This window comes from Diadema setosum, chromosome 10 (genome assembly GCF_964275005.1).
Source record: "Diadema setosum chromosome 10, eeDiaSeto1, whole genome shotgun sequence".
Classification (NCBI taxonomy): domain Eukaryota; kingdom Metazoa; phylum Echinodermata; class Echinoidea; order Diadematoida; family Diadematidae; genus Diadema; species Diadema setosum.
The window spans coordinates 19,118,385-19,142,252 of NC_092694.1; the positions used below are offsets into that span (position 1 = coordinate 19,118,385).

Genomic DNA, 23,868 nt, shown 5'->3' on the forward strand with positions numbered 1-23,868 from the left:
CTGAACGCTTCGCGTTCTTGCTGGTCGCAGTTAAAGTGAAAACAAAGTTCTGGTAAGGGCTTGAGAACCCGTCTGGCACCATTTCATATTTGCTTGCAATATATCGAAAGAGTCTACTAAGAAACTTACCTGGCTGACGCGGTTTGCCGGAATGATGAGTCGTTTTGGAGTATTTTGAGAAAAATAATAAAAGTTGGAAAACCGACTTTTATTCCAGAAGGCTCCAGACTAACTCGGTCTCAGGGAGAACTCGACCCTATTTCAGACAATTTACACGCAGTTCGTGATCGCCTTATTCTACTGTATAATACCAAATGAGGCCTAACTGAACAGACAGGAAACTTAGTGCGTGCTAATCCTGTACCCGTACATAACAAATGGATAGCACGCGGTCCTCAAGCCTATACGCACATCACCTCAGTTGCTGAGATGCGCGGTCTTTGAAGTTTTTGTTGTTGTTTATCAAGTGTCTTTAGGCGCGGTCAGACTGGCAAAAGATCGCGAAGTTTAAGATCGCGATCTTTAAGATCTCGAAGTTTTGCCAGTGTGACCGCAAACTTCCCGCGAAACTTCTCGATCTGTTTGCGGGCGGTGCCTCCGAAGCACGAGGCCATTGTCATGTACAGATGTGCATTGTTACGTCACAATCACTAGCCATCGGACGGCGCATTCTTGCATGCGCGCGTACCAATGGCCCAAACTTCGCGATCTTAAACTTCTCGATCTTTTGCCCGTCTGACCGCGCCTTTTGATTGTTTTTAGAGGTGCTTGATAGGCGCACACTAATTTTGCATGCGCGCCAAAGAGGTTTTTGATGCGCGCGTTGTAACAACTCGGACCATTACTGCAAGTAGCCAGAACGCGAAGCGCTACAACGTAGTTTATACAGGCCGCTCCCATATAGTACAACACTGTACAAACCAGAGGGACAACCACAGAGACTCCAACCCAAAGCACCTTCTGATCTGGAGATTCTCCCACCTGAAACCCCTAGCAAACAGGAGACTCCAAGTTGATGTGTGCGAAGCGCAAAGTTCCTAGGGTTCTAGATGCTCTCTGGTGCTATCTAAGGCTTATTTTTTTCAACATACAATAGCAATAAGGAAGAAATCCTTTCCAACGGGAGACAGAGAACCAGGGCGGGAGAAATTAAATCTCTAACGGGAGAACGGGAGATTTTGCAAAAATGGGTTTTCGGCGGGAGATCTCCCGTCGAAAACGGGAGAGTTGGGGTCTCTGCAACCAATACAACTCAGCCCGCCATCAAAGCGAGGCCGAGTTTAATATCCCCGAGTCCGAGTTTAGCCTGACCCCGTTCGGGTAAGTTCTTTCCAAGCTCTGAGACTGAACCTTTTTGGTTTAGAGCTAACTCTATATTTCGCATTTTCGTCATTACCCATCGAATATCTTGTTATTACAGCTTTATTCCGCACATTTCCTAGGCATATGTTCACATTTGGGAGCGAAATTTGACAACTTTTGCAGGCGTACCAGAACTTTGTTTTGGCTTTCATACATGTAGAACATCTACTAGTCTAGTACCTGGAAAAAATTCCGAGTGAGACGATCCACTGTTCTCCCTCCTTGCCTTCTTTGTTGGGTGCTGAGACATGCTGACCTGACTCTGACTTTAGTCGGAAGTCCCTGGCGTGACAAAAAGAGTCAGAAGTGTTGTAAAGTTGGTATCTTCTAAATCACATCAGTGCGCTTCCCTTCCGCCTCTGCACTTTTCCCTCTACCAAAGATCTCACACTTTGCCTCGAGCTCTCAGTTGTGAGATCGACATATACGAGATCGACAAGACGCGACGTGGTACAAGCGAGACGTGGAGTAACTGTACGAGTTCTACTCCGTCGTCGGTCGACTCCGAGTCCTCAAACATTACCGCCCCTGGCCCTACCTGTGTCGAATCGCATTCCTATGTTGAACCCAACACACACACACAGCTACAGACATGACATACAGTAGACCGCTGCAGTTTAGTAAATACACGATGTAGTCTGATTTCCAGTCTCATCTAAGATACTTCACGCTGTAAAGTCAATTGATATTGTGGAAGAATGAGTTAGGTTGTTTTTTTTTTAATCAAAGCATGCACGTTTTGTGTTTAAAAATACGGAGAAAAACTTCGATAGTGCATCGACTCTGACGTTTTAAGTCAATAATTTCTATTTTCTCAAGTATTTCAGACAAAATTGTAGAACAGTCAGGAAGCAGACTATTTCAAAGAAAAAAGGGGCGTGTCTCTGAACCGATCCAAACACCTGTTTCTTGTACTCCAGCCAAGATGCTACAACGAGGGCAGCGGATAAGAAAGGGGGGGGGGGGGGGTGATAGCTAGAGAGCATTTACCTTGTATCCGCCGCTACACATACATGTACACAAATCCTCGTCGGTCGTGAAGGAAAAACATTTCTTCCAGAATATTCCTGCTCCCAGGGAGCAGCCACAGTACATTCAATTTCAATTCAATTCAAATGATTTTATTTCCATATAGAGTAATACAAAGCAATATACATAACACTTACGTGAGTACATAATTTTGAATCACATAAGTTTCGACAAAACATGGATACAATATTATGATAATATCAACTTTGGTTTGTAGATAAATAAACAAGTACAATACAATCTTATTTTGTAACTCTATATGGAAAAGAGGAGTCACAAGAAAAGCGTATAGCTTGTAAAATTTGTGAATTATTCTAGGAGATGACTCAGATGAGGGCATCGATCTCAAGATCCGTCAAGGACTCTTCTTTATGAAAATTTTGGCATGCACGGCTTTGATATTCAATATGCGTAGTCCAGCATTATGATTAACATGGACTCGCTAAGATTGCTCGGCTGCATGTTTTGTATAAAGAAGAGAAGACAGAGAAATTAAGGGATGAACGAAAAGAAAATGGGCAGAAAACATTAGGGAAATGTAATGAAGACACATTTGCAAAGACCAAGCAAGTTTATTATAGGCGCAAACAACACGCATCGGATGGATATAGGCCCTACATCAAGCGTCGGCGTCTCCTCGGATGTACTTTGGCAGAAGCATCTGAAACCGGTTTAGACCTACAAACTGGAAGTCATCGAGTTGAATGATCCTACATCCCCTGCGTGCTAATCGGCCTTGCGTTATTAGTAGACTCTGTCAAATCTACATAACAGTCATGCCGTAGTACAGTATGAGGTCCAAACGAGTTTGAATATCAATGTGATATTCCTTGTATCGCTACGCCTGTAATAACTTTTTGCTGAAAATCAGTTGCTTTCATCTTTCTCTTGTTCTCTTCATGACGTAGGCCTATGGTATTCAATGTATCAAACACTGAGAGCTGTTTTGTTTTCTCGTCTTGTTGTCAACGGCGTAAATCCGTGTTGAGAAGTGGGGGGGGGGGGGATGATCGGCGATAGTCACCATCACCACGATTACAAGCCCATCACCGGACGGGTGCAACCAGTAACGTACCGTGGGTCAAGACAATTGGGGGGGGGGGAGGGGGGGGGGGAGGGGGGCACCTCGTGGAAAAGTAATTTTGAGGGTGTGTATGCTTGTGCGTGCGTGTGTATGTGTGTGTGCGCGTATGTACGTGTGCTGTCAGTCTGCAATCTTATAATGGGGACTGCAATACATAACGGAATGTGATACATTCCACAGCGCAGTCATTGAGCACCATTGGAAGTTTTCCTTATGGATTATGGAATGACGGTGTGAAACGACAAATTACTAGCAGCAATTACATCAGGAGGATTACATAGCAATTAAATGCGAGCGAGAGGATCGAGCGAGCTTGAAAATTTTGACAATAACTTTTTACAGTCCCAAAAGTGCCGTTTGTATAGCTATATTTTTTCGCTTTAGAAATTAAGGGTGGGGGGGGGGGGGCCGGACGCAACTGCTGGCAATTACTGGCAGCAACATCAGGAGAATGGCATAACGATTAACGAAAAATTTTGATATTACAGTCCCCAAACTGCCGTTTGTAGCTATCAGGCGCACAGCAACATCAGCAGAATGGCATAACGATTGAATGCGAGCGAGCGAAGCGAGCGAGCTTGAAAATGTTGACATTTTACAATCCCAAACTGCCGTTTGTAGCTATACTAGTATTTTTTTTTTCGCTTTGGAAATGAAGGGGGGGGGGGGGACACGCACCGGGCGCAACTGCTGGCAATTACTTGCAGCAACATCAGAATGGCAAAACGATTAAATGCGAGCGAGCTTGACAATTTTGACATTTTACATTCCCAAAACTGCCGTTTGTAGCGATATTTTTTGGCTTTGGAAATTAAGGGGGGCGCACCGAGCGCAACTGTTGGCACTTACTGGCAGCAACATCTAGAGAATGGCATAACGATTAAGTGCGAGCAAGCTTGAAAATTTTGACATTTTACAGTCCAAAAACTGCCGTTTGTAGCTATATCTTTTCGCTTTGAAAAATTAAGGGGCGGACACACCGGGCGCAATTGCTGGCAGTTACTAGTAGCAACATCAGGAGAATATCATAGCTATTAAATGCGAGCGAGCGGAGCAAGCGAGCTTGAAAATTTTGACATTTTCCAGTCTCAAAACTGCCGTTTGTGTATATAGCTATATTTTTTTCGCTTTGGAAATTATAAGGGGTAGGGGCGCACCGGGCGCAGCTGCTGGCAATTACTGGTAGCAACATCAGGAGAATGGCATAGCGATTAAATGCGAGCGAGCTTGAAAATTTTGACATTTTATAGTCCCAAAACTGCCGTTTGTAGCTATATATTTTTCGCTTTGGAAATTTTTAAGGGGGAGGGTGCACCGGGCACAACTGCTGGCAATTACTGGCAGTCGGACATCAGGAGAATATCATAACTACACCGGGCAGCAAAAGAAAGTACCCACTTCTGTCAAAGGCCGCACACAAAAATTCACCACCTAGAAATAAAAAAAAAATTGTACACAGGTATGCTGCAATATCCATTAGTAATCACATATACCCAATAGCAAGTGATTATCTTTAGCAAAGAAAAAAATGACATGCACGGCATCTTGGTCACTGAATCAAAAGTCACAAAATGTAACAGAATGAGCCTTACAAGTTTTACGCAAAAATTAGTGTCACAGGACGAAAAAAAGAAATCACAAACATCAATTTTCAATAATGTGTATGTCCTCCTCGTGCCTGGACACATTCCAGGCATCTCTGATGCATGCTCTGAACAAGCTGTCTGGCGTAGTCCTGGGGAAGTTCTGTCCATTCCTCCTGCAGAGCTTGGATCAAATTTGATTGTTTAAAACTGTTGTCCATTCAGTGGCCATTTTTGCGTGGTAGAAAGTGCTTTTGTGTGGGACTTTTGATTCAGTGACCGAGATGCTGTGCATGTCAAGTTCTTCTTTGTTATGAAGACATTCACTTGCTTATGTGCATGTTATTAGTAAGGGACATTATTGTAGCACACCTGTGTACAAAAATTGTTTATTTATAGGGGATGAATTTTTGTGTGCGGCCTTTGACAGGAAGTGCAATGGGTACTTTCTTTTGTTGTCCATAGCAGTGTATTAAATGCGAGCGAGCGGAGCGAGCGAGCTTGAAAATTTTGACATTTTCCAGTCTCAAAACTGCCGTTTGTGTAGCTATATTTTTCGCTTTGGAAGTTATAAGGGGTAGGGGCGCACCGGGCGCAGCTGCTGGCAATTACTGGTAGCAACATCAGGAGAATGGCATAGCGATTAAATGCGAGCGAGCTTGAAAATTTTGACATTTTATAGTCCCAAAACTGCCGTTTGTAGCTATACTTTTTCACTTTGGAAATTAAGGGGGGGGGGACGCACCGGGCGCAACTGCTGGCAATTACTGGCAGCAACATCAAGAGAATGGCATAGCGATTAAATGCGAGCTTGAAAATTTTGACATTTTACAGTCAAAAAACGTTTGTAGCTATATTTTTTCGCTTTGGAAATTACGGGGGGGGGGGCGGAGCGGATCCGCCACTGGTAGTCAAGGGTGTCAGTTTATGTTTATGATTTGGGGAGGCATGACCAGCGAGGGGGCGTCGAAGTGACCAAGTGGGGAATTATATCACAAATCTGCACTTTAGAACATCCCCTAATATTATTGTTTGTGTTTGTGTGTGTGTGTGTGTGTTTTATGTACATGAAAAAATAGGAAATAGCCCAAGTCAAGTCTTATTATTGGCAATGCAAAGGCATTTGAATATAAACTACTATGTAAAGCAACACTACAAAATCATTAATGATCTAGCTTTGATATAACAAAGCGTAAGGTACAAAGGTGTACATTCTTACATTGCGCAACATTGCAGCGACTCTTATTGCCGTTCGGATATGTTCTGAGTACACTGCGCACATCCTGCTTATATTCAGAATACCAACCAGGAATCAACCAGGAATCACGCTGAATCATGGGCGTAAATCCCGGGGATGGGGGGGATATATCCCCCCCCCTGAAATGGAGGAGGGGGGATGGCCTGTACATCATCCCCCCCCCCTGAATTTTGAGGGAAAATGGAGGAAGCAGAAATGTGATTGTATCAATTTTGGCATATTGCATGACGTTTGTATGGCGCCTTCAGACAGGTAATAGAGCTGAACAGTATTCTATCTTGTAGGAAAATGTATACATAATTTTCTCAAGCGCTCGCTCGCTTCGCTCGCTCGCGAAGAATTAACATTGACATACACTGTAAGGTATGGCTCAGAAGTTGACAACGTCATTATAGGCCTACATGTAGGCCTAAACATGCGCGAGTAACTGGGACCATCTGCAAAATATGTACGAAAATAAACAAACAAACAAACAAACACAAAAACTATATCGCCATTGAACCCCTTCATTTCCATTTCCTGAATCATTCCTGAGAAACGACAGTGACTAATGACTCAGTCAGGATACATCTATGGGCATACCCAGGGAAGATCAGGGGCGTCGAATCTATGGGGGGGCAAAGGGGCACCAGATCGTTGTATTGCGATCATAAACATGCAAAAGCTCCGCTATGCAGGATCCCTTTCGATAAACTTTGTACAATTTTGACATTGACGTATATTTCCCTACATTTATCAAAGAGTGTGCAGCAGATCTTTCACTTAACAAAAGCACCCTCATATGCAGAGGCATCAATGGGGGGGGGGGGAGATGGTTCCGCGGATAAAGTGGGACGAACAAAAGCGAAAAATGTAGCTACAAACGGCAGTTTTTGGAGTGTATAATGTCAAAATTTTCAAGCTCGCTCGCTCCGCTCGCTCGCATTTAACCGCTATGCCATTCTCCTGATGTTGCTGATAGTGACTGACAGCAGTTGCGCCCAGTGCGCCCCCCTTAATTTCCAAAGCGAAAAATTTATCTACAAACGCCAGTTTTGGGACTGAAAAATGTCAAAATTTTTTCTCCTGAGGTTGCTGCCAGTAATTGCCAGCAGTTTTCGCCCGATGCGCCCCCCTTAATTTCCAAAGCGAAAAATATAGCTACAAACGGCAGTTTGGGACTGTCATAGTCATGTCAAAATTTTCAAGCTCGCTCTCTTTGCTCGCTCGCATTTAATCATTATTCCATTCTCCTGATGTTACTGCCAGTAATTGCCTGCAGTTTTCGCCCGGTGCGACCCCCTTAATTTCCAAAGCGAAAAATATAGCTGTATACAAACGGCAGTTTTGGGACTGTAAAATGTCAAAATTTTCAAGCTCGCTCGCTTCGCTCGCTCGCATTTAATCATTCCATCTCCTGATGTTACTGCCAGTATTTGCCAGCAGTTTCCGCCCGGTGCGCCCCCCTTAATTTCCAAAGCGAAAAATATAGCTACAAACGGCAGTGTTTGGACTGTAAAATGTCAAACTTTTCAAGCTCGCTCGCTTCGCTCGCTCGCATTTAATCATTATTCCATTCTCCTGATGTTGCTGCCAGTAATTGCCAGCAGTTTTCGCCCGGTGCCCCCCCCCTTAATTTCCAAAGCGAAAAATATAGCTACAAACGGCAGTTTTGGGACTGTAAATGTCAAAATTTTCAAGCTCGCTCGCTTCGCTCGCTCGCATTTAATCATTATTCCATTCTCCTGATGTTGCTGCCAGTATTTGCCAGCAGGTTTTCGCCGGTGCCGCCCCCCTTAATTTCCAAAGCGAAAAATATAGCTACAAACGGCAGTGTTTGGACTGTATAATGTCAAAATTTTCAAGCTCGCTCGCTTCGCTTGCTCGCATTTAATAATTATTCTATTCTCCTGATGTTGCTGCCAGTAACTGCCAGCAGTTTTCGCCCGGTGCCCCCCCCCTTAATTTCCAAAAGCGAACAATATAGCTACAAACGGCAGTTTGGGGACTGTAAAATGTCAAAATTTCAAGCTCGCTCGCTTCGCTCCGCTCGCATTTAATCATTATTCCATTCTCCTGATGTTGCTGCCAGTAATTGCCAGCAGTTTTCGCCCGGTGCGCCCCCCTTAGTTTCCAAAGCGAAAAATATAGCTTCAATCGGCAGTTTGGGGACTGTAAAATGCCAACATTTTCAAGCTTGCTCGCTTCGCTCGCTCGCATTTAATCATTATTCCATTCTCCTGATGTTGCTGCCAGTAATTGCCAGCAGTTTTCGCCCGGTGCGCCCCCTTAGTTTCCAAAGCGAAAAATATAGCTTCATCGCAGTTTGGGGACTGTAAAATGTCAACTTTTCAAGCTCGCTCGCTTCGCTCGCTCGCATTTATCATTATTCCATTCTCCTGATGTTGCTGCCAGTAATTGCCAGCAGTTTTCGCCCGGTGCGCCCCCCTTAGTTTCCAAAGCGGAAAAATATAGCTACAAACGGCAGTTTGGGGACTGTAAAATGTCAACATTTTCAAGCTCGCTCGCTTCGCTCGCTCACATTTAATAATTATTCCATTCTCCTGATGTTGCTGCCAGTAATTGCCAGCAGTTTCGCCGGTGCGCCCTCCTTAATTTCCAAAGCGAAAAATATAGCTACAAACGGCAGTTTGGGACTGTAAAATATCAAAATTTTCAAGCTCGCTCGCATTTAATCGCTATGCCATTCTCCTGATGTTGCTGCCAGTAATTGCCAGCAATTTTATCCCGGTGCGCCCCCGCCCCCTTACTTTCCAAAGCGAAGAATATAGTTACAAACGGCAGTTTTTTGGGACTGTAAAATGTCAAAAATTTTCAATGCAAAAAGATTTCACCGTGGGAGGGGGAAATCCCCCTACCATACCCCTCCCCCCCCCCCCCCGCTTGCTTCGCTCCCTCACATAACCGCTCCTCCTAAGATCAAATCCTGTCTACGCCTGTGATAGGCCCCATTATTTAGTAGGCCTTCACAGTGATGTCGCCAGGCGGAGCAAGAGCTGAAATACCACGATTTAGTCATTCAATAATATATTGTGAATATTTCATTTTCTTATTGTTTTTTTAAAGAAAAGAAAAGAAAAATTTTCACCAAAAGTGTGCACCAGATCGCTGAATTTCAGGTCTGAAAATGCAAAATCTTCCACGTGTGGATGAGGGATACCCCCCCCCCCCACATACCCGGTCGTTCCGCTCCCTCTCATAGGTATTAAAAAAAAAAAATGTTTTCACACTTTTAAGGTCTGATTTTCCGCCGAAAGTCATCTGACAAGCAAAAAACAAAACAAACAAAACAAAAGCAACAAGAACAAAAAGTCTTCATATTTTTGCTGCCACTTTCCTCCCACTTTATATTTCATGCAAAAGAGTGGGACATCCGATCCCTGTAAAGTGTGTGCGTGTGTGTGTGGGGGGGGGGGCACCAAGCTTCCCCCCCCCCCCCAAGCCGGTTCGGTTATGGGCTTGTAATCGTGGTGATGGTGACCATCCCCCCCCCCCCACTCCTCAGTACGGATTTACGCCGTTGCGCTGAATCACATTATTTTGTCGGCTCCGGGGTTTTTGAACAATGTTTTCGCACTATATACCTCTTTAATTATGGTTAAAAGAATCTTAGAAAAATATCTTATTGCTTGATCACCCTTTCATGTCGATTTCAAAAGCAGTTTACGAACCCTTGAATTACCATTTTAGGAAGTTTTTTTTTTTTTTTTAACCAGCGGATGGGAGGGGGGCACGGCCCCCCCCCCCGTAGTTACGCGTGCAGCACGGGTGGGGGGGGGGGGGGAGAGAAGCTTGGGCCCCCCCCCCCCCCACACACACACACACACTTAACAGGGATCGAATGTACCACTCTTTTGCATGAAATATGAAGTGGGAGGGAAGTGGCAGCAGAATATGAAGTCTTTTTGTTCTTGTTTTTATTTTGTTTTGTTTTGTTTTTTTCTTTTTTTCTTTGCTTGTCACTGAGCCGACTTTTGGCGGAAATCAGACCTTAAAAGTATGAAGACTTTTTGTTGTTCTTTCTCTTATCTTTTGATTTTCTTTCTTCTTGACTGACAGGCGATTTTGACCCCCCCCCCCCTTTTAAAAACATAGCGTAGCCCTGAATAATGCCCATTTCAATAAAATGGTAATATGGATCTCCATTTCTTTGTATGTAACAACGTACCGGTGATTATCTTCCTGTAGATATTGTATTTTTCTATTTTCTTGATTTAAGTCAATAAAGCAATCATCCAAGGGCATCGTTCCGTTTTAATGATGGTAGGTGGGGTAACAGGACTTGGAGTTGGAATATCTGTGCGAGGGAGCGGGAGCGACCGAGTGGGGGGACGTGTGGAAGGGGAAGACGAGGAAGATTTTGCATTTTCAGACCTGAAATTACGCGATCTGGTGCACACTTTTGGTGAAATTTTGGATTTACATGTTTACATGTATAGGCCTATATATGATACTATTTATCGTTGTCAACGTCTTGGCCATACCTTACAGCCTTATGTCGATATTACTTTCTTCGCGAGCGAGCGAAGCGAGCGAGCGCTTGAGAAATTATGTCACATTACATTATCCTACAAGATAGAATACTGTTCAGCTCTGTTACCTGTCTGGAGGCGGGCGTACGAACGTCATGCAATATGCCAAAATTGATACAATCACATTTCTGCTTCCTCCCTTTTTCCCCTCAAATTTCAGGGGGGGGGGGGGTGGGGAATGATTGTACAGGCCATCCCCTCCTCCATTCGGGGGGGGGTGATTCGCCCCCATCCCCCCCCCCCCCCGGGATTTACGCCCATGCCTTGTACAACTTGTCAGAAAATATCCGACCAAAACGCTTCATGAAATGCCCCCCTGAACTACTGCTATGTATGAAGACATTTAATAGGCCACATGACTGAAATCATGTTTGATTATGGCGGATATCCATGGGTGACTGTGCCCTGATTGGAGGGGGGGGGGGTGGTTGAGAGGTGAGGAGGGTGATTTTCACATTTTCAGCATCTTCTTGAAAAATCTTTGATGGATTTTCACCAAACTTGGCAGATAGTCATTAATGTCTCCAGAGCACTTCTTTTCGGGAGGGGGGGGGGGGGGGGGGGAGGCGGGGGCGCACATCGAATCATAAATCAGTCATATACTAGTAGATATCACCATAAAAGATGCACTAGTCTGCTGCTAGAGGTGTGCAAATCTGCCAGAGATTTTTGAGACGTTTGTAGGCCTATATACTCCGTTGATGCAATATTCGAGATTTGTATACATGTATTTTCCGACGAGACGTTTGTACATTATTCCCGTCGTTCGTACAAATACCGACTTCAAAGCTTGTTTACCAAAGTAGGTACGTGTATACAACTTAATTTTATACAAAAGTAGAACCTTGTTTACGCGCGGCCCGGCCATGCCCATGAGATGAGTATACTCTTTGTCGTGTTCGCGTTGGACACTCGTACAGCGAGTGTTTATGAGCTGGAAGCCGTGGACTGTCACTCCTCATCTCTATCGGAATGGTTGCTAGATCAAAAATCGTGAAGGTATGACATTAATTATCATGAGAAGTTAATAAACGGAGAGCAATAAATGGGCAAGAAGCCATCTTATGTTCACGGCAGAACTAGTAGTCCCACCTATTCTATTTTAAATGCATTTGTGTCGTCGTCGTCTTCGTGCATCTGCATGACTTGACCGAAAGATCAGTCGGTATCTGGCCGTCGGGGAATGTTCCGCGGAGACTGCGTCTGGCTTCACGGATCCGTAGGCCTCTACGGAGGAGAGCAATAACGTGAAAAATATAAAAGACTCCTCCGGACAGACGGATCTTTCTGTCGACTGCATGACTAGCCCGACCAGACGCTGTGCGTGCGAAGCTATTTTATACAGCGACTGGGCTATGTATACTTACTGCATGAGCCATGACTACCCTTGAGGGGCCTTGTGATAGAACCTAAAGTCCTTCATAATCATAGAGTCTATATAATAGTGAAGAATTGTATCTAGTATGTTCAAGGAGAGGTATTACTATTAGTGAACCTAGCTCCTTGGTATATAGGCAGCCATACCAATGGCTGTATGCGCCATTGGATATTTTCGTAACGTTTGTCGTTACTTTTAAATATGTTGTTGCTGTGAAGGCATCGGATTTTTTTTTTAAATGGATCGGTATAAATTTACTTGTGAAATAGGTCCCACCACCAATGACCACAGTTTGTACATTTATTAAAATTCGGTAATCATTTTTTTTTTTAATAGCAGCGTAGAACGTACCTGTTATTCTTGTGAATTCACAGCCCCATTGCGTGAATTGCACCGAGTGTGTGGCATTCAACGTTACAAAAATTTCTGTCAGAAGGGTCAAAATTAGAGTGATCAAGATGTGATACAGTGGCGGATGCAGAAGGGGGCGCAACCGGCGCACGCCCCCTTCCCCCCCCCCCTTTATTTTTCGTTAAAAACAAAAGAAATACAAACAAAAAAAATGAAATGAAACCCGGAAGTGGCAACAGAAATATTAATCACGCCCCCCCCCCCCTCCCCCGTACAGAATTCCTGGATCCGACCCTGTGATAAATAAATCAATTTCATGCATTTCTTTTCAGTAAAGTTGAATTGCATGTTGTAATCAGTTGGTGACAGATATGGTTACACATTTATGAAGACTACAGTAATTAAAGAAAAGAGATTATTTCTTGAAATGCTTTAACATTTAGAATGATACTGAAAAATTTTTGCTCCTGATTGGTCTCGATGGAAAAATTTTACCCACCATTTCGATTCATCATAGATGTTGTACTGAACTTAATATGAAATTTTGGGTGTACTCTTCAGCAAGAAGAAGGAAATGTAGACTCTACTTTCTGTGATTTAAAGGTGGAATTAATGGGGATTATGATAAAGTGAGCTGTTACCCTAGTGGAAAGGTGCCCATGGTGCTAATCCTTTCATGGCCTGAAGTCTTTTCTCAATATTGTTATGCTGATGAGAGAACATTGCATGTTACTAATGAAACAGTAGGCCTACACACATCCTTGAAATCCTTTTACTTTGCATGTTGGTCAGCTTGTGCTGTTCTTATGTAATCTAACTCTCTAATTTATTGAAAATTTGAATGACACTACTATGTGCAATTTTATTTTTCTGTTTGATATAAAGGAGATCCTGTTGATACTTCTAGCTGCACTATTTACATTTTATTCAACATTCTACATAGCTGCAGCTTTACTTCATGGAATTCTGAGGTAAGAGTTTGTGATTATACTGACACTACACATTTAAAGGGGATTATAGAACGGGTTGAGAAAATTGTGCTACATTGTATCTCATTGGTCAAGAGCTGTATAACAGTTTTTACTGGCTGCATGTTTGGTATCAAAAGAGTAGACATGTAAACATGCAATCAAGCACTTGTAGCAAAAGAGTTGGCACACTTGGCAAGAGTTTGCGCACTTGCATTGCATCAAGAGATGACCAACAGCGCATCCAGTGTAACAAGTAGCAAGTAACGACCAATTGGTTGCCCCCATGGTCCTCGGGATCATCACTGACCCTCCTCTACCTTTTGTCTGTCCGCCCTCCTCTGCCTTTTGTCTGCATGTCTGCCCTCCTGCTCTAATCCCCCTCCCTTTACCTGTTGGGCTTCTTGCCCGTGACCTCCCACCCTCTCCTTTGTTTCTTTGTTCTGTGTACCCAGCCTGTCCCTGAATGTTCTTGTTGTGTGAAGTCCTTATATGTGATTGCTTTCCCTGCCTGTTTGTCATTTTGCCTCTGACGAAGATTCTGCTAGGATCGAAAGCTCAGGCCCCTTTTGACTCCATTTTACTCCATTGGCTCGCCCTTATTGGATAAACATTTTTCAGCACCTTTTTTTTTTTTTTGCTACATCTTCAAATTTGGTATGAAAGTGTATTATGGTAACATGAAGAATCCTATCGATTTTGGTGATGGCTTCCTAGCTTGTTTTGTCTTTAGACACAAAAAAGTAAATTATTGACCATTTTGTTTTTATGTGATATAAGTGTGTCAAAGTTAAATTTAGACATCTATACCTATTGGTAATGCTGCCTCCACTGTTCCACCTTTCACAGGTTCAGTGGTCACCCTCAGGTAAAAATTTGTAAAAATGCTTTCTGTTCTATAACTTGATTGTTACTCAACAGATCTTTTTTGTCAGACTTGCTCAGGAGATGTACATGGTGTATGGGAGGTCATTCTACATGTACACCATAGGGCACAAGAGTTTGTCCACTGTTTTTATCAAAGTAAAGTACTGGGAGCATGCACCCTTTCTTCATGGGCGGTGTGCTGCACACCAGTCCATGTATGTTTATATTTTTGCATGATATTAAGTTTTTGAATAGCACAGGACTCGCAAAATTTGCACAAATTAAAACCCCGCAAAATGTCATTATGGTGTATACAGTAGATCTTTTGAATACCCCCACCACATTTACTACCATCTAACTTATTTGAGTGATACTTTTGTGTCTCTTTGCAGACTGGATGACTTTGATGGCACCATTCCATTTCACTACCAAAGCTATGATAAAATCTTCACCAACTCAACAAGATGGAATGATCCTGTATTTTTAGGTAGTATTATAGTCTTCCCTTTTCATGTTAAAGATATTTTTCTTATCAAGGATATAGGTTTTCAAATTATTTTACGAGATGACTCCTAAATAGTAGTAGTACAAAGGTTTTAAGTAGATCCAGATACCGTAAATAACAGTATATTAACAGCACTTTTTTTTCAGCCATAGAGGGGAAAAAAGATAATAGCCCGCCGATGAGCATGGATACTGCCATGCAATGGGCAGAGGTGCTTCCAGCATGTTGGTTGAATTGAGTGAAATGTTTGGGGGAGAAGGAAATATACAGTAGAATGCCTAATGAAAAGGAAATTATTTCACCTCCATTAAAATGTTGAACATTGTCTGCACACTGTATGCAGACATGCAGTAGGTATTGGCTGTAACAGTGTGTAAACTGCTCCCTGAATTTGACCCATTTCAGTGGGGGAAAAAGTGCAGTTAATACACTGTAACTTATGGTAACTATTTCACTTTGCTGAATACCCAAGAAACTTCATCCATGGCAAAACGTTTTTTCCTGCTATTGATATGTCATTGACAAGTGCTTACAGTAACAGTATGGCTGAATCTCTATCAATAATGGTCTTTTTTTTATGCCTCCGCCACGAAGTGGTGCCGGAGGCATTATGTTTTTGGGTTGTCCGTCCGTACGTCCGTACGTACGTCCGTCCGCTTTCGTTTACGCGATAACTTGAGTAATATTTACTGGAATTTTACCAAACTTGGTCCAAGTATGAAGTATGATGGGGCAATTATTTGATTAGATTTTGGGTGAAATCGGCTGAAGGTCAAAGGTCAAACGTCAAGGTCAAATCATGAAATTGTATCCGTTTACGCGATAACTCAAGACTGGATGGAGCAAATTTCACCAAACTTTGTTGGAGGATGATGTATGATGGGACAATTACTTGATTAGTTTTTCAGTGAAATCGGACAGAGGTCAAAGGTCAAAGATCAAGGTCAAATCCTAAAATTTATCTGTTTACGTGATAACTCAAAATTGGATGAAGCAGCTTTCACCAAACTTGGTCCAAGGATGATGTATGATGGGACAATTAGTTGAGTAGATTTTAGTGACATTGGCAAAAGGTCAAAAGGTCAAGGTCAAATGCTACAAATGTTGTAATTTCCCCCATATCTATGCAATGCCCGAAGGTATTTTCTCGAAACTTGGTGTGGACATGTACTACTGCGTAAAGATTCTCCAGAGAGAGTTTCATGTCATAAGGTCAAAGGTCAAAAGGTCAAAGGTTAGGTGAAAATGTTGCAATATTACTTTTCTCTCAAATGCTTCAATGTATCTTCGTGGAACTTGGTACATATGCATGTACTATCTGGCAGGGATTATCTAGGGAATTTAGGGGTCATGGGTCAATAGTCAGGGGTCAAAGGTCAAGGTCAACTCCTCAAAATTTTACTATTTCCCTCATATACTAGTGTATGCAATCCTTGCATTATTAGTTTCAAAACTTAATACATGCATTACCTAATGGAGATTCTCCGGGAAATTTCCAGCCAGAAGGTCAAAGGTTAAGGGTCAAAAGCCAGGTTTCAATGCCCCCCCCCCCCAAAAAAAAAAAAAAGAAAAAAAAATCTATTTTGTACCGTCATCACACTCTTTCTTCGTACCTTGGAAATTACTCATTGCATAAACTTTCCCAAAATTACCCAAATATGTGTACCTGCACTCTTAGAAAATTATAGCAAACCCAGTTCAAGACATTTCTGACAAACCTGTCATTTCAATATTTTGCCAGTTATGTGAAACTGTCATGGATCACACATTGTGAAGACATTGTACTATACGCCTATTGGGAGAATCATGCATTATGGCGGAGGCATCAGTCGCCATAGCGACATTTCTAGTTTTTCATTTAGCTCACCTGAGCCCAAACCTCCCAAAAGTTAAAATCTTCTTCTGTACAACCAGAAGTGATAGAGCAAAGTTAGTACTATGAGTTAGTACATTAGTACATTGATGAAAGTAGTTTCAAATTTGTTCATGGCGGATCCAGGGGTACCTCCCCCCCCCCCCCCCCCCCTTGGAGTCCAGGGAGAGGAGAAGGGACCAAGTGGGGGGGGGGGCTAAATTATACATTTTCGTCTTCTTCTTGAAAACTCTATGATGGATTTTCATCAAATTGGGCAGGTAGCATCCTTAGGGAGATAAAATCAAATGGGTACCATGCTCCCCCTGGGGGCCCTAGGGGGCCCAACCCTCCCACTATAGAGCTAAGTTGATATTATGAAATCTAAGAAATCTTTACAAATCTTCTATCTATAACCAGAGGAGATAAGCTATTGAAGTTAGTGCTATGAGTGCATGAGTAGAAATGAATGTTTGTTTGTGGAATTCCCTTTATATTTTCTTTATATTGTTGTCCGCACATGACATCTAACATCTGACATAACCTCTAGTAGTCTCCTCATACAGTGGTTCCAACACCAAAATTTAAAAATTCATAACTTTTGCATCAATTGTCTGATTTTCCTCACACTTTCACTGATGTGTACTACTAATTTTGCTGAGGGTTCACTCAGTCCACATTTCTGTTTGGGTTTTGGTTTCCTATTTTTCTTCAGATTACTTGGATATGCCCACAAAAAAAAAAAAAAAAGTCATTCCAAACCAAATTTGAATGCTCTTTTCCCTCGACTCAGCATAACTTACATGTTCCCTCGCCATGTCTTTTGTTAGTCACATTAATATCACAGAAACATGTAAGTTATACTGAGTTGAAGGGAAGGTGTATTCCAATGTCTTTTGTTATCACATATCAGTACTTTAGCAATGATTGACAGATGAGGTCACAACAGGAATATTGGTTTGGAAGGATTTTTTTGTGGGCGTATCCAAGTAAACTGAAGAAAAATAGAAGAAAAATTAATTTAAAATATATGAAATATTTTTCAAAATTTGTTTCACCGCAAAAGTGATGTTGAGGGTATCATAAATCAACACAAATCAACATGCATTTGTATTTCAGAGAACCTTTAAAGCACCTTTTATTGTGTACTATTAACTTTCCACAGCTTTGAGCTATCACAACAAAAATCACACCATAGGTACATCATCTTATTAAGATGATGTATATTAGATATACTGGTTAAGTCAGACAAGGTCAGAGGTCCATTTACTTACACAAGAGTGTGTGAATGTTTAGTGTATTAGGTATGACAAATGACACCTGTAGATAGACAAAGAGTAGGGACACAATTTCAAAAAAACAAAACAAAACAAAATAAAACAAAAAACGGTTACAACTCTTAGTACTGTGTAAATCAGACTCGTACTGTTGTGTGATGTCAAATGATGTAGAAGTATTTGATTTGCTTGAGTTTTTTAAGTGAGATTGACTGTTTGATACCAAATTCATTCTGTATATTGAAATACAGAACTTGGAATGACATCATGCAGCATTTACCATCATCATTTGCAATTCTTTTCTTTATACATTATATTACTTCCTGATGTATAGAAATACTCCTGACTCAATTTTCCCTTTGCAGGAGATTTTATATCATTGGAGTTGACATACTTGGCAGTGCCCTTTGCTCTGATCACCTTTCTAAGACACAATCTTTGGGACTATGCAGTCACTGTTACTTTTATTCACTGCCTGGTTGTCTGTGCAGGTATGAACTGTTCCAGCATGGTCTACAGATACAATCTTTTGTTTGATTTATTCAATGTTTTAATGTAAAGTCACTATTTTCTGCAAGCTTGTATATTTTCAGTAAATTTCTCTCTTTTAAGGTCCAAAAGAACTTGGAACAAGGGGGGGGGGATCAATAACACCCCCACCCCACCCCCCGAAATGGGGACCTAAATTGTACATTTTCTTATTTGTGAGAATGCGTGGCCATATTTTATTTTTCACCAAACTTGGGAGGTATTATTGCTTGATTGATTAGAATATGGAATATATATTTGTACAAATGGGCACTATTCCCTATCTGGGGGCCCCCTGGAGCATGGGGGGGGGGGAACAAAAATAAACTTTCAACTGAAAACATGTGCTGACATATCAGAGTAATCATCATCTGCAAATTTCAACTTTATTGATTGAAATTAACAATGATTAGGAAACCCACTTGGCTTGCCATATTCAAGTCGTTTGTAAAGTCTTGATCAACCTTACTAACTGCTTTATGAAACAGGACCCAGAAGAGATAAGCTGAGTTAGTGCTATGAGTAAGTAGATTGGTGACTGTAGTTTCGTTTGTAAAGTCTTGCGTAACCTTACTAACTGCTTTATGAAACAGGACCCAGAAGAGATAAGCTGAGTTAGTGCTATGAGTAAGTAGATTGGTGACTGTAGTTTCTACTTTTTTCACGGCAGATCCAGGGGTGGGTTGGTGGGGGGACCAACACACTTATTCAAAATGTGGTCAAATTTGTCTCCAAACCAGGTGCGTTATCACTACGGTAAAAATTTGAATATTCTCAATACAAGACCCAGAAGCCCTATTAAAAAAAAAAAAAAAACAACACACACACAAAATACATTGTTTAAAACTGGAAATACTCTGAGTAAATAGATTAATGAGTGCACTTTCAAGGTCATTTAAAGTAGATCTAGGGGTGTGGCAGGATCAAATGGGGGCAGTACAGTTTTTACATTAAAATCTTTGTTTGTTTGTTTTTCTTAACTGCATAGTCAAATTTTCTAAATACAGTGTACGTGGTACAGGTATTTGACCAGTGTAATAAAATATGCAAATAGACACCATACGCCCATAGAAGCCCTCAAAGCTGCCCCCACCCACGCCCCCAAGTCTGCAATGTTCTCTGGTAAGAGTCGGCAAGAATGTGTGGACAGTGAACTTGTGATACTCGGGTGAGCGCAAGATCTCCGGTCTCTTGTCTCTATTGCCATACACAAAGAACATACATGAATTGCAATGATTAGGAAAGAGTATGCTGAGATGCAGGTGCCTACCTGTGCATTTCAGATGTCAGCAAGAGATTAAATTGCTTCACACAATGTGTAATATAGGTGGATATACAGTCAACTTCGGATACCTCGACGTCGGATAAGCCGAATATCACTTACCTCGGGGGCAAAATGAAAGTCCCGATTGTTCCTATGGAGTTTGCGTGTATTAAAATTCGCGTAGCTCGAAGAAATAACTCGAAGTTCGGTTACCTCGAAGTGAAATCTACTGCCCCGATCTTAATTAACTTATTGTTTTTCCCAGCATGTAGCTCGAATCGAATTGCAACATCACTCAGCATCTCCGATTAAGCACGCGTGGACAGCGAAGAAGACGTAACAAATCTTTTCACACTCGACTGTAAATATTCCCGACCAGAACAATCGCGCGCCCAAAGAAATACCCGGTACACAGCTGACAAGAAAAATCCCAAACACCTACCTACATACATACACGGTATGCACATAGCACCCTTGCCAATGGAGTGCTTACGATAGCACTACGCTCTGCCCATCATCTTCTTTTCTTTAACCACTGTGTTTTAATTCTTGATCATGATAGTCATACCGCGCGCGTAGATTTCTAAACCGTCGTGGCGCACCTGCGTAGGTGTTGGGTGTTGACAGTTATATCTTTGGCATTAATCACGGTCCACTGTCCAAACATCGATCTCCTGCGTAGTGCCCTTTTTTAACTTTTTTTTTGCCTTTCACGAAGTATGTTTCATTTATTCTTCCCCGAGAACGCAAGCACTGATTTTTTTTTTTTTTCCAGCAATGCGATTATGAAAATATGGCCCCGAAAAAATTGTGGAATATGATGTGGAAGTATAGGCCGAGCATAATAAAGAATAGAATAGACAGGGCTCCACACTACTTTTATCGGGCCACCAGTATCACTGATTTTTATTTTTTGGTGGTCGAATTTACTCGAAATTAAAATCAGAAAATCCAATCATCTTATTTTGTGTTTTAAGATTTAGCAAATAGGCGTATAGATTATTATAAAAGTTGATACCTAAAAATTCAGGAGGTCAAAACTTACGTTTGAAATGAAAAAGTGGGAGCATTTGCCGACATCTGTTAGCATCCGACATTTGTTTTAGCATTGTTAAGAGCCGAAAGTTACCGTTATTCATTTCTTATTGTAAAAGCAATCATCCAACATTTATTAGTCTGTTAGCACCTTACGGAGCCGAATATTACCGTTAATCATTTTTAAATGTAAAAGCAAAGAACCGACATTCATTTTAGCATCTTACGGAGCTGAATGCTATCCTTATCCATTTCCAAACGTGAAAGCAAACATCCGCTATTTGTTTCAGCATCTAACTGAGCGGGTTAATACCGTTAATCATTTCCAAATGTAAAAGCAACAATCTGTCATTTATTTTTGCATCGTACGAGGCAGAATATTACCGTTATTCATTTCAAACATACGACATTTATTTTATCATCGTACGGAGCCGAATTTTACTGCTGTCCACTTCCGAAAGTTAATTGAATCATTCTGACAATATTATTTTATCATCGTACGGAGCCGAATGTTACTGTTTTTTCATTTTTGAACGTCGAAGCTGACATCAGACGTTTATTTTACCATCAAACGTAGCTGAATATTACCGTTATTCATTTCGAAATGTAATAGCAAATATCCAATACTTTTTTTTAGTATCATATGGGGCAGAACGTGCTGCTATTCACTTTCAAACATGCCAAACGTAAAAGCAATATGTATTTTAGCATCTTCCGGAGCTGAATGTTATTGCCATTTACTTTCGATCGTAAAAGCAAACATCCAGCATTTATTTTATCATCGTAAGGAGTTGAATGTTATTGTTACTCATTTCCGAACGTCAAAGCAAACATGAAACATTAATTTTACCATTGAACGCAGCTGAATGTTACTGTTATTCATTGCGAAATTTAAAAGCAAACATCAGACAGCTATTTTAGCATCGTATGGAGCAGAATGTTACTGGAACTTCCGAACATAAAAGCGATCATCTGACATTTATTTCAGCATCTTCCGGAGCCGAATGTTATTGTTATTTCCTTTCGAAAGTATAAGGAAACATCCGACACTTATCTAACCATCGTACGGAGTTGAATATTGATTTTCATTTCCGAACGTCAAAGCAAATATTCGACATTTATTTCAGCGTCTTCCGGAGCCGAATGTTGTCCTTAATCATTTCCGAACGCAAAATCAAATATCTGACGTTAGTTTTAGCACCATACGGAGCTGAGTCTTATCGTTTTTCATTTCCAAAAGTATGAGCAAACATCCGACATTTATTTTAGTATCTTACGGAGCAGATTGTTACCGCTGTTCATTTTCAAAAGTAAAGGCAAACATCCGACTTTTTTTGGTGGCGCGATAGGGCCACCAAAATCTTCATTTCTGACATTTTGATTTCAATTCCGATTTTCATTCAATTCATTCACATAAAAGTCGATTCAATTCCAATTGACAAGCATGCAAACAATCGGTAGGCACTATAACAGATACCATGTTGAACATCGATAAACGTCGGATAAGTCGAAGAAAATTCGACGTACGTACGCGTACCTCGAATTTCGCGTACCTCGAATTTCACGTACCTCGAACCATTTTCTTCGGTCCCGACGAATTCGAGGTATCCGAAGTTGACTGTAGATTCATAAAGGAGAGTGTTAGTACCCCTGAGTGAATGCAAAATCAGTTTTTACTATGCAAGCTAACCCTGCATCTTTCCCAGGTACTTGCATGCTGTTTAATGAGAAGAGTGAAGCACAGATGCAAGACTGATCCCTGTTTATTGTAAATTGTATCACTTTGTTCTTTCAGTGAATTTAGCTTTCCCCTTTGTCTGGGAATGGTGGGTATGCATACTCATTGGCCTCTTAGCAATGGTTGGTATTGGGGAAATCTCCAATGGCCTCATCAGGAAAAAGGTGACTGGGAGCTTCAAGCAGCAAGGGAAATGTGATGGCAAGGTCACATGATCAATGAAGTTGTTTTATCTATTAGCCTTATGAGTATATAACTCTGTATTGTGCCATGTAGAATAAATTGTGCCTATTAGCATTCTATTTTAGCATTATTGAATTTATATTTCTACCAAATCAACTAATACTTGAACAAATACCGGTGATAAGAATGACGTATACTTCTGTAACAAATATCTGCAAGTTTTCATGCTGAAGGAGGATATTGTGATGTCATAAATTGTACACGTATCGTAGGTTGAGTGCCACAATATTTTGTAGTATGTGGCCACTTTCTGATACTTCACTTCAGTAATTTTTATTGTAAGATAGGACCTTGATTATCTGGCCACGTCAGGACCGGTGGATGTCTAGATAATCAATTTGGCCAGAGAAGAGAGATATGCTCAAATACAGCACTTTATAGCATATAATGCTTGGGGTATACACATGTTATTACCAATTTACTAACATTATTATTATCTGCATGACATTGTCATGTTTCATACTTCATAAGTTGATATGGAAACAAAATGAAATATAAGTAGAATATCCCTTCATGTATTGTTTGTTTGATTGATATTGACCGACAATGACATCGATATTGTGACTCTTCAAATACTGCCACTGCATTGTACTATAAGCACTGCTGTGCACTCGTGCCAGTGACAAGCGTGACACCATTGTTGACATCATGTCATGAACTTGAGTTTTGAGTGAGGTGTGAGGTATATTCATATCAATGAGTATTATATTTTCAGCGTCCAATATTATTGTATTAGCTGTTATTTTCGCATATATATTTTCGCAAATGGGGAGGTCACAGTCATTTTCGCGAGATGTTGTTTTCCAGAATTGACACCGCCGCTATCATTCATGCATTATTAACCTAGCGCATGGCGACATTTTTGTGTTGTTCAATTCGCTATTAATCAAACCGTGATTCGCGAAATTCACAAAAATAACAGCTTATACAGTATTAGAACTATAAAGCAACAAAAATCCTGCAATCTTGCAATTTCCATCAAGTTGACTTTTTTAAGTAAGCAGCCTAAAGTCC

The 23,868-nt window shown here is 41.3% G+C and overlaps 2 protein-coding genes across 2 annotated transcripts in view; one reads left to right on the forward strand and one right to left on the reverse strand.

Annotated features, from left to right (window-relative positions):
• Positions 1-1,795, reverse strand: part of LOC140233625 (uncharacterized) — a 29,816-nt gene extending 28,021 nt beyond the window's left edge. The window contains exon 1 of the mRNA XM_072313725.1: positions 1,543-1,795. Coding sequence (XP_072169826.1) covers positions 1,543-1,612 — 70 coding nt within the window. The 5' untranslated portion in view covers positions 1,613-1,795. The remainder of the gene's footprint in view (positions 1-1,542) is intronic.
• A 9,990-nt stretch (positions 1,796-11,785) lies between these two features.
• On the forward strand, positions 11,786-23,036 carry LOC140234074 (putative transmembrane protein 244). The gene is made up of 5 exons (XM_072314155.1): positions 11,786-11,847; positions 13,463-13,548; positions 14,805-14,899; positions 18,412-18,537; positions 22,669-23,036. Exons 1-5 carry the CDS (start codon positions 11,821-11,823, stop codon positions 22,824-22,826), a joined length of 492 nt encoding a protein of 163 aa, XP_072170256.1. The 5' UTR covers positions 11,786-11,820; the 3' UTR covers positions 22,827-23,036.
• Positions 23,037-23,868: the final 832 nt, after the last annotated feature.

Excerpts from the sequence above, each read along its gene's own strand:
- LOC140234074 (XM_072314155.1), top strand. The coding sequence starts at position 11,821 with ATGGTTGCTAGATCAAAAATCGTGAAG. Across the intron at positions 11,848-13,462 it reads CTAGATCAAAAATCGTGAAG|GAGATCCTGTTGATACTTCT; the intron begins GTATGACATTAA and ends TTTGATATAAAG. Across the intron at positions 14,900-18,411 it reads GAATGATCCTGTATTTTTAG|GAGATTTTATATCATTGGAG; the intron begins GTAGTATTATAG and ends TTCCCTTTGCAG.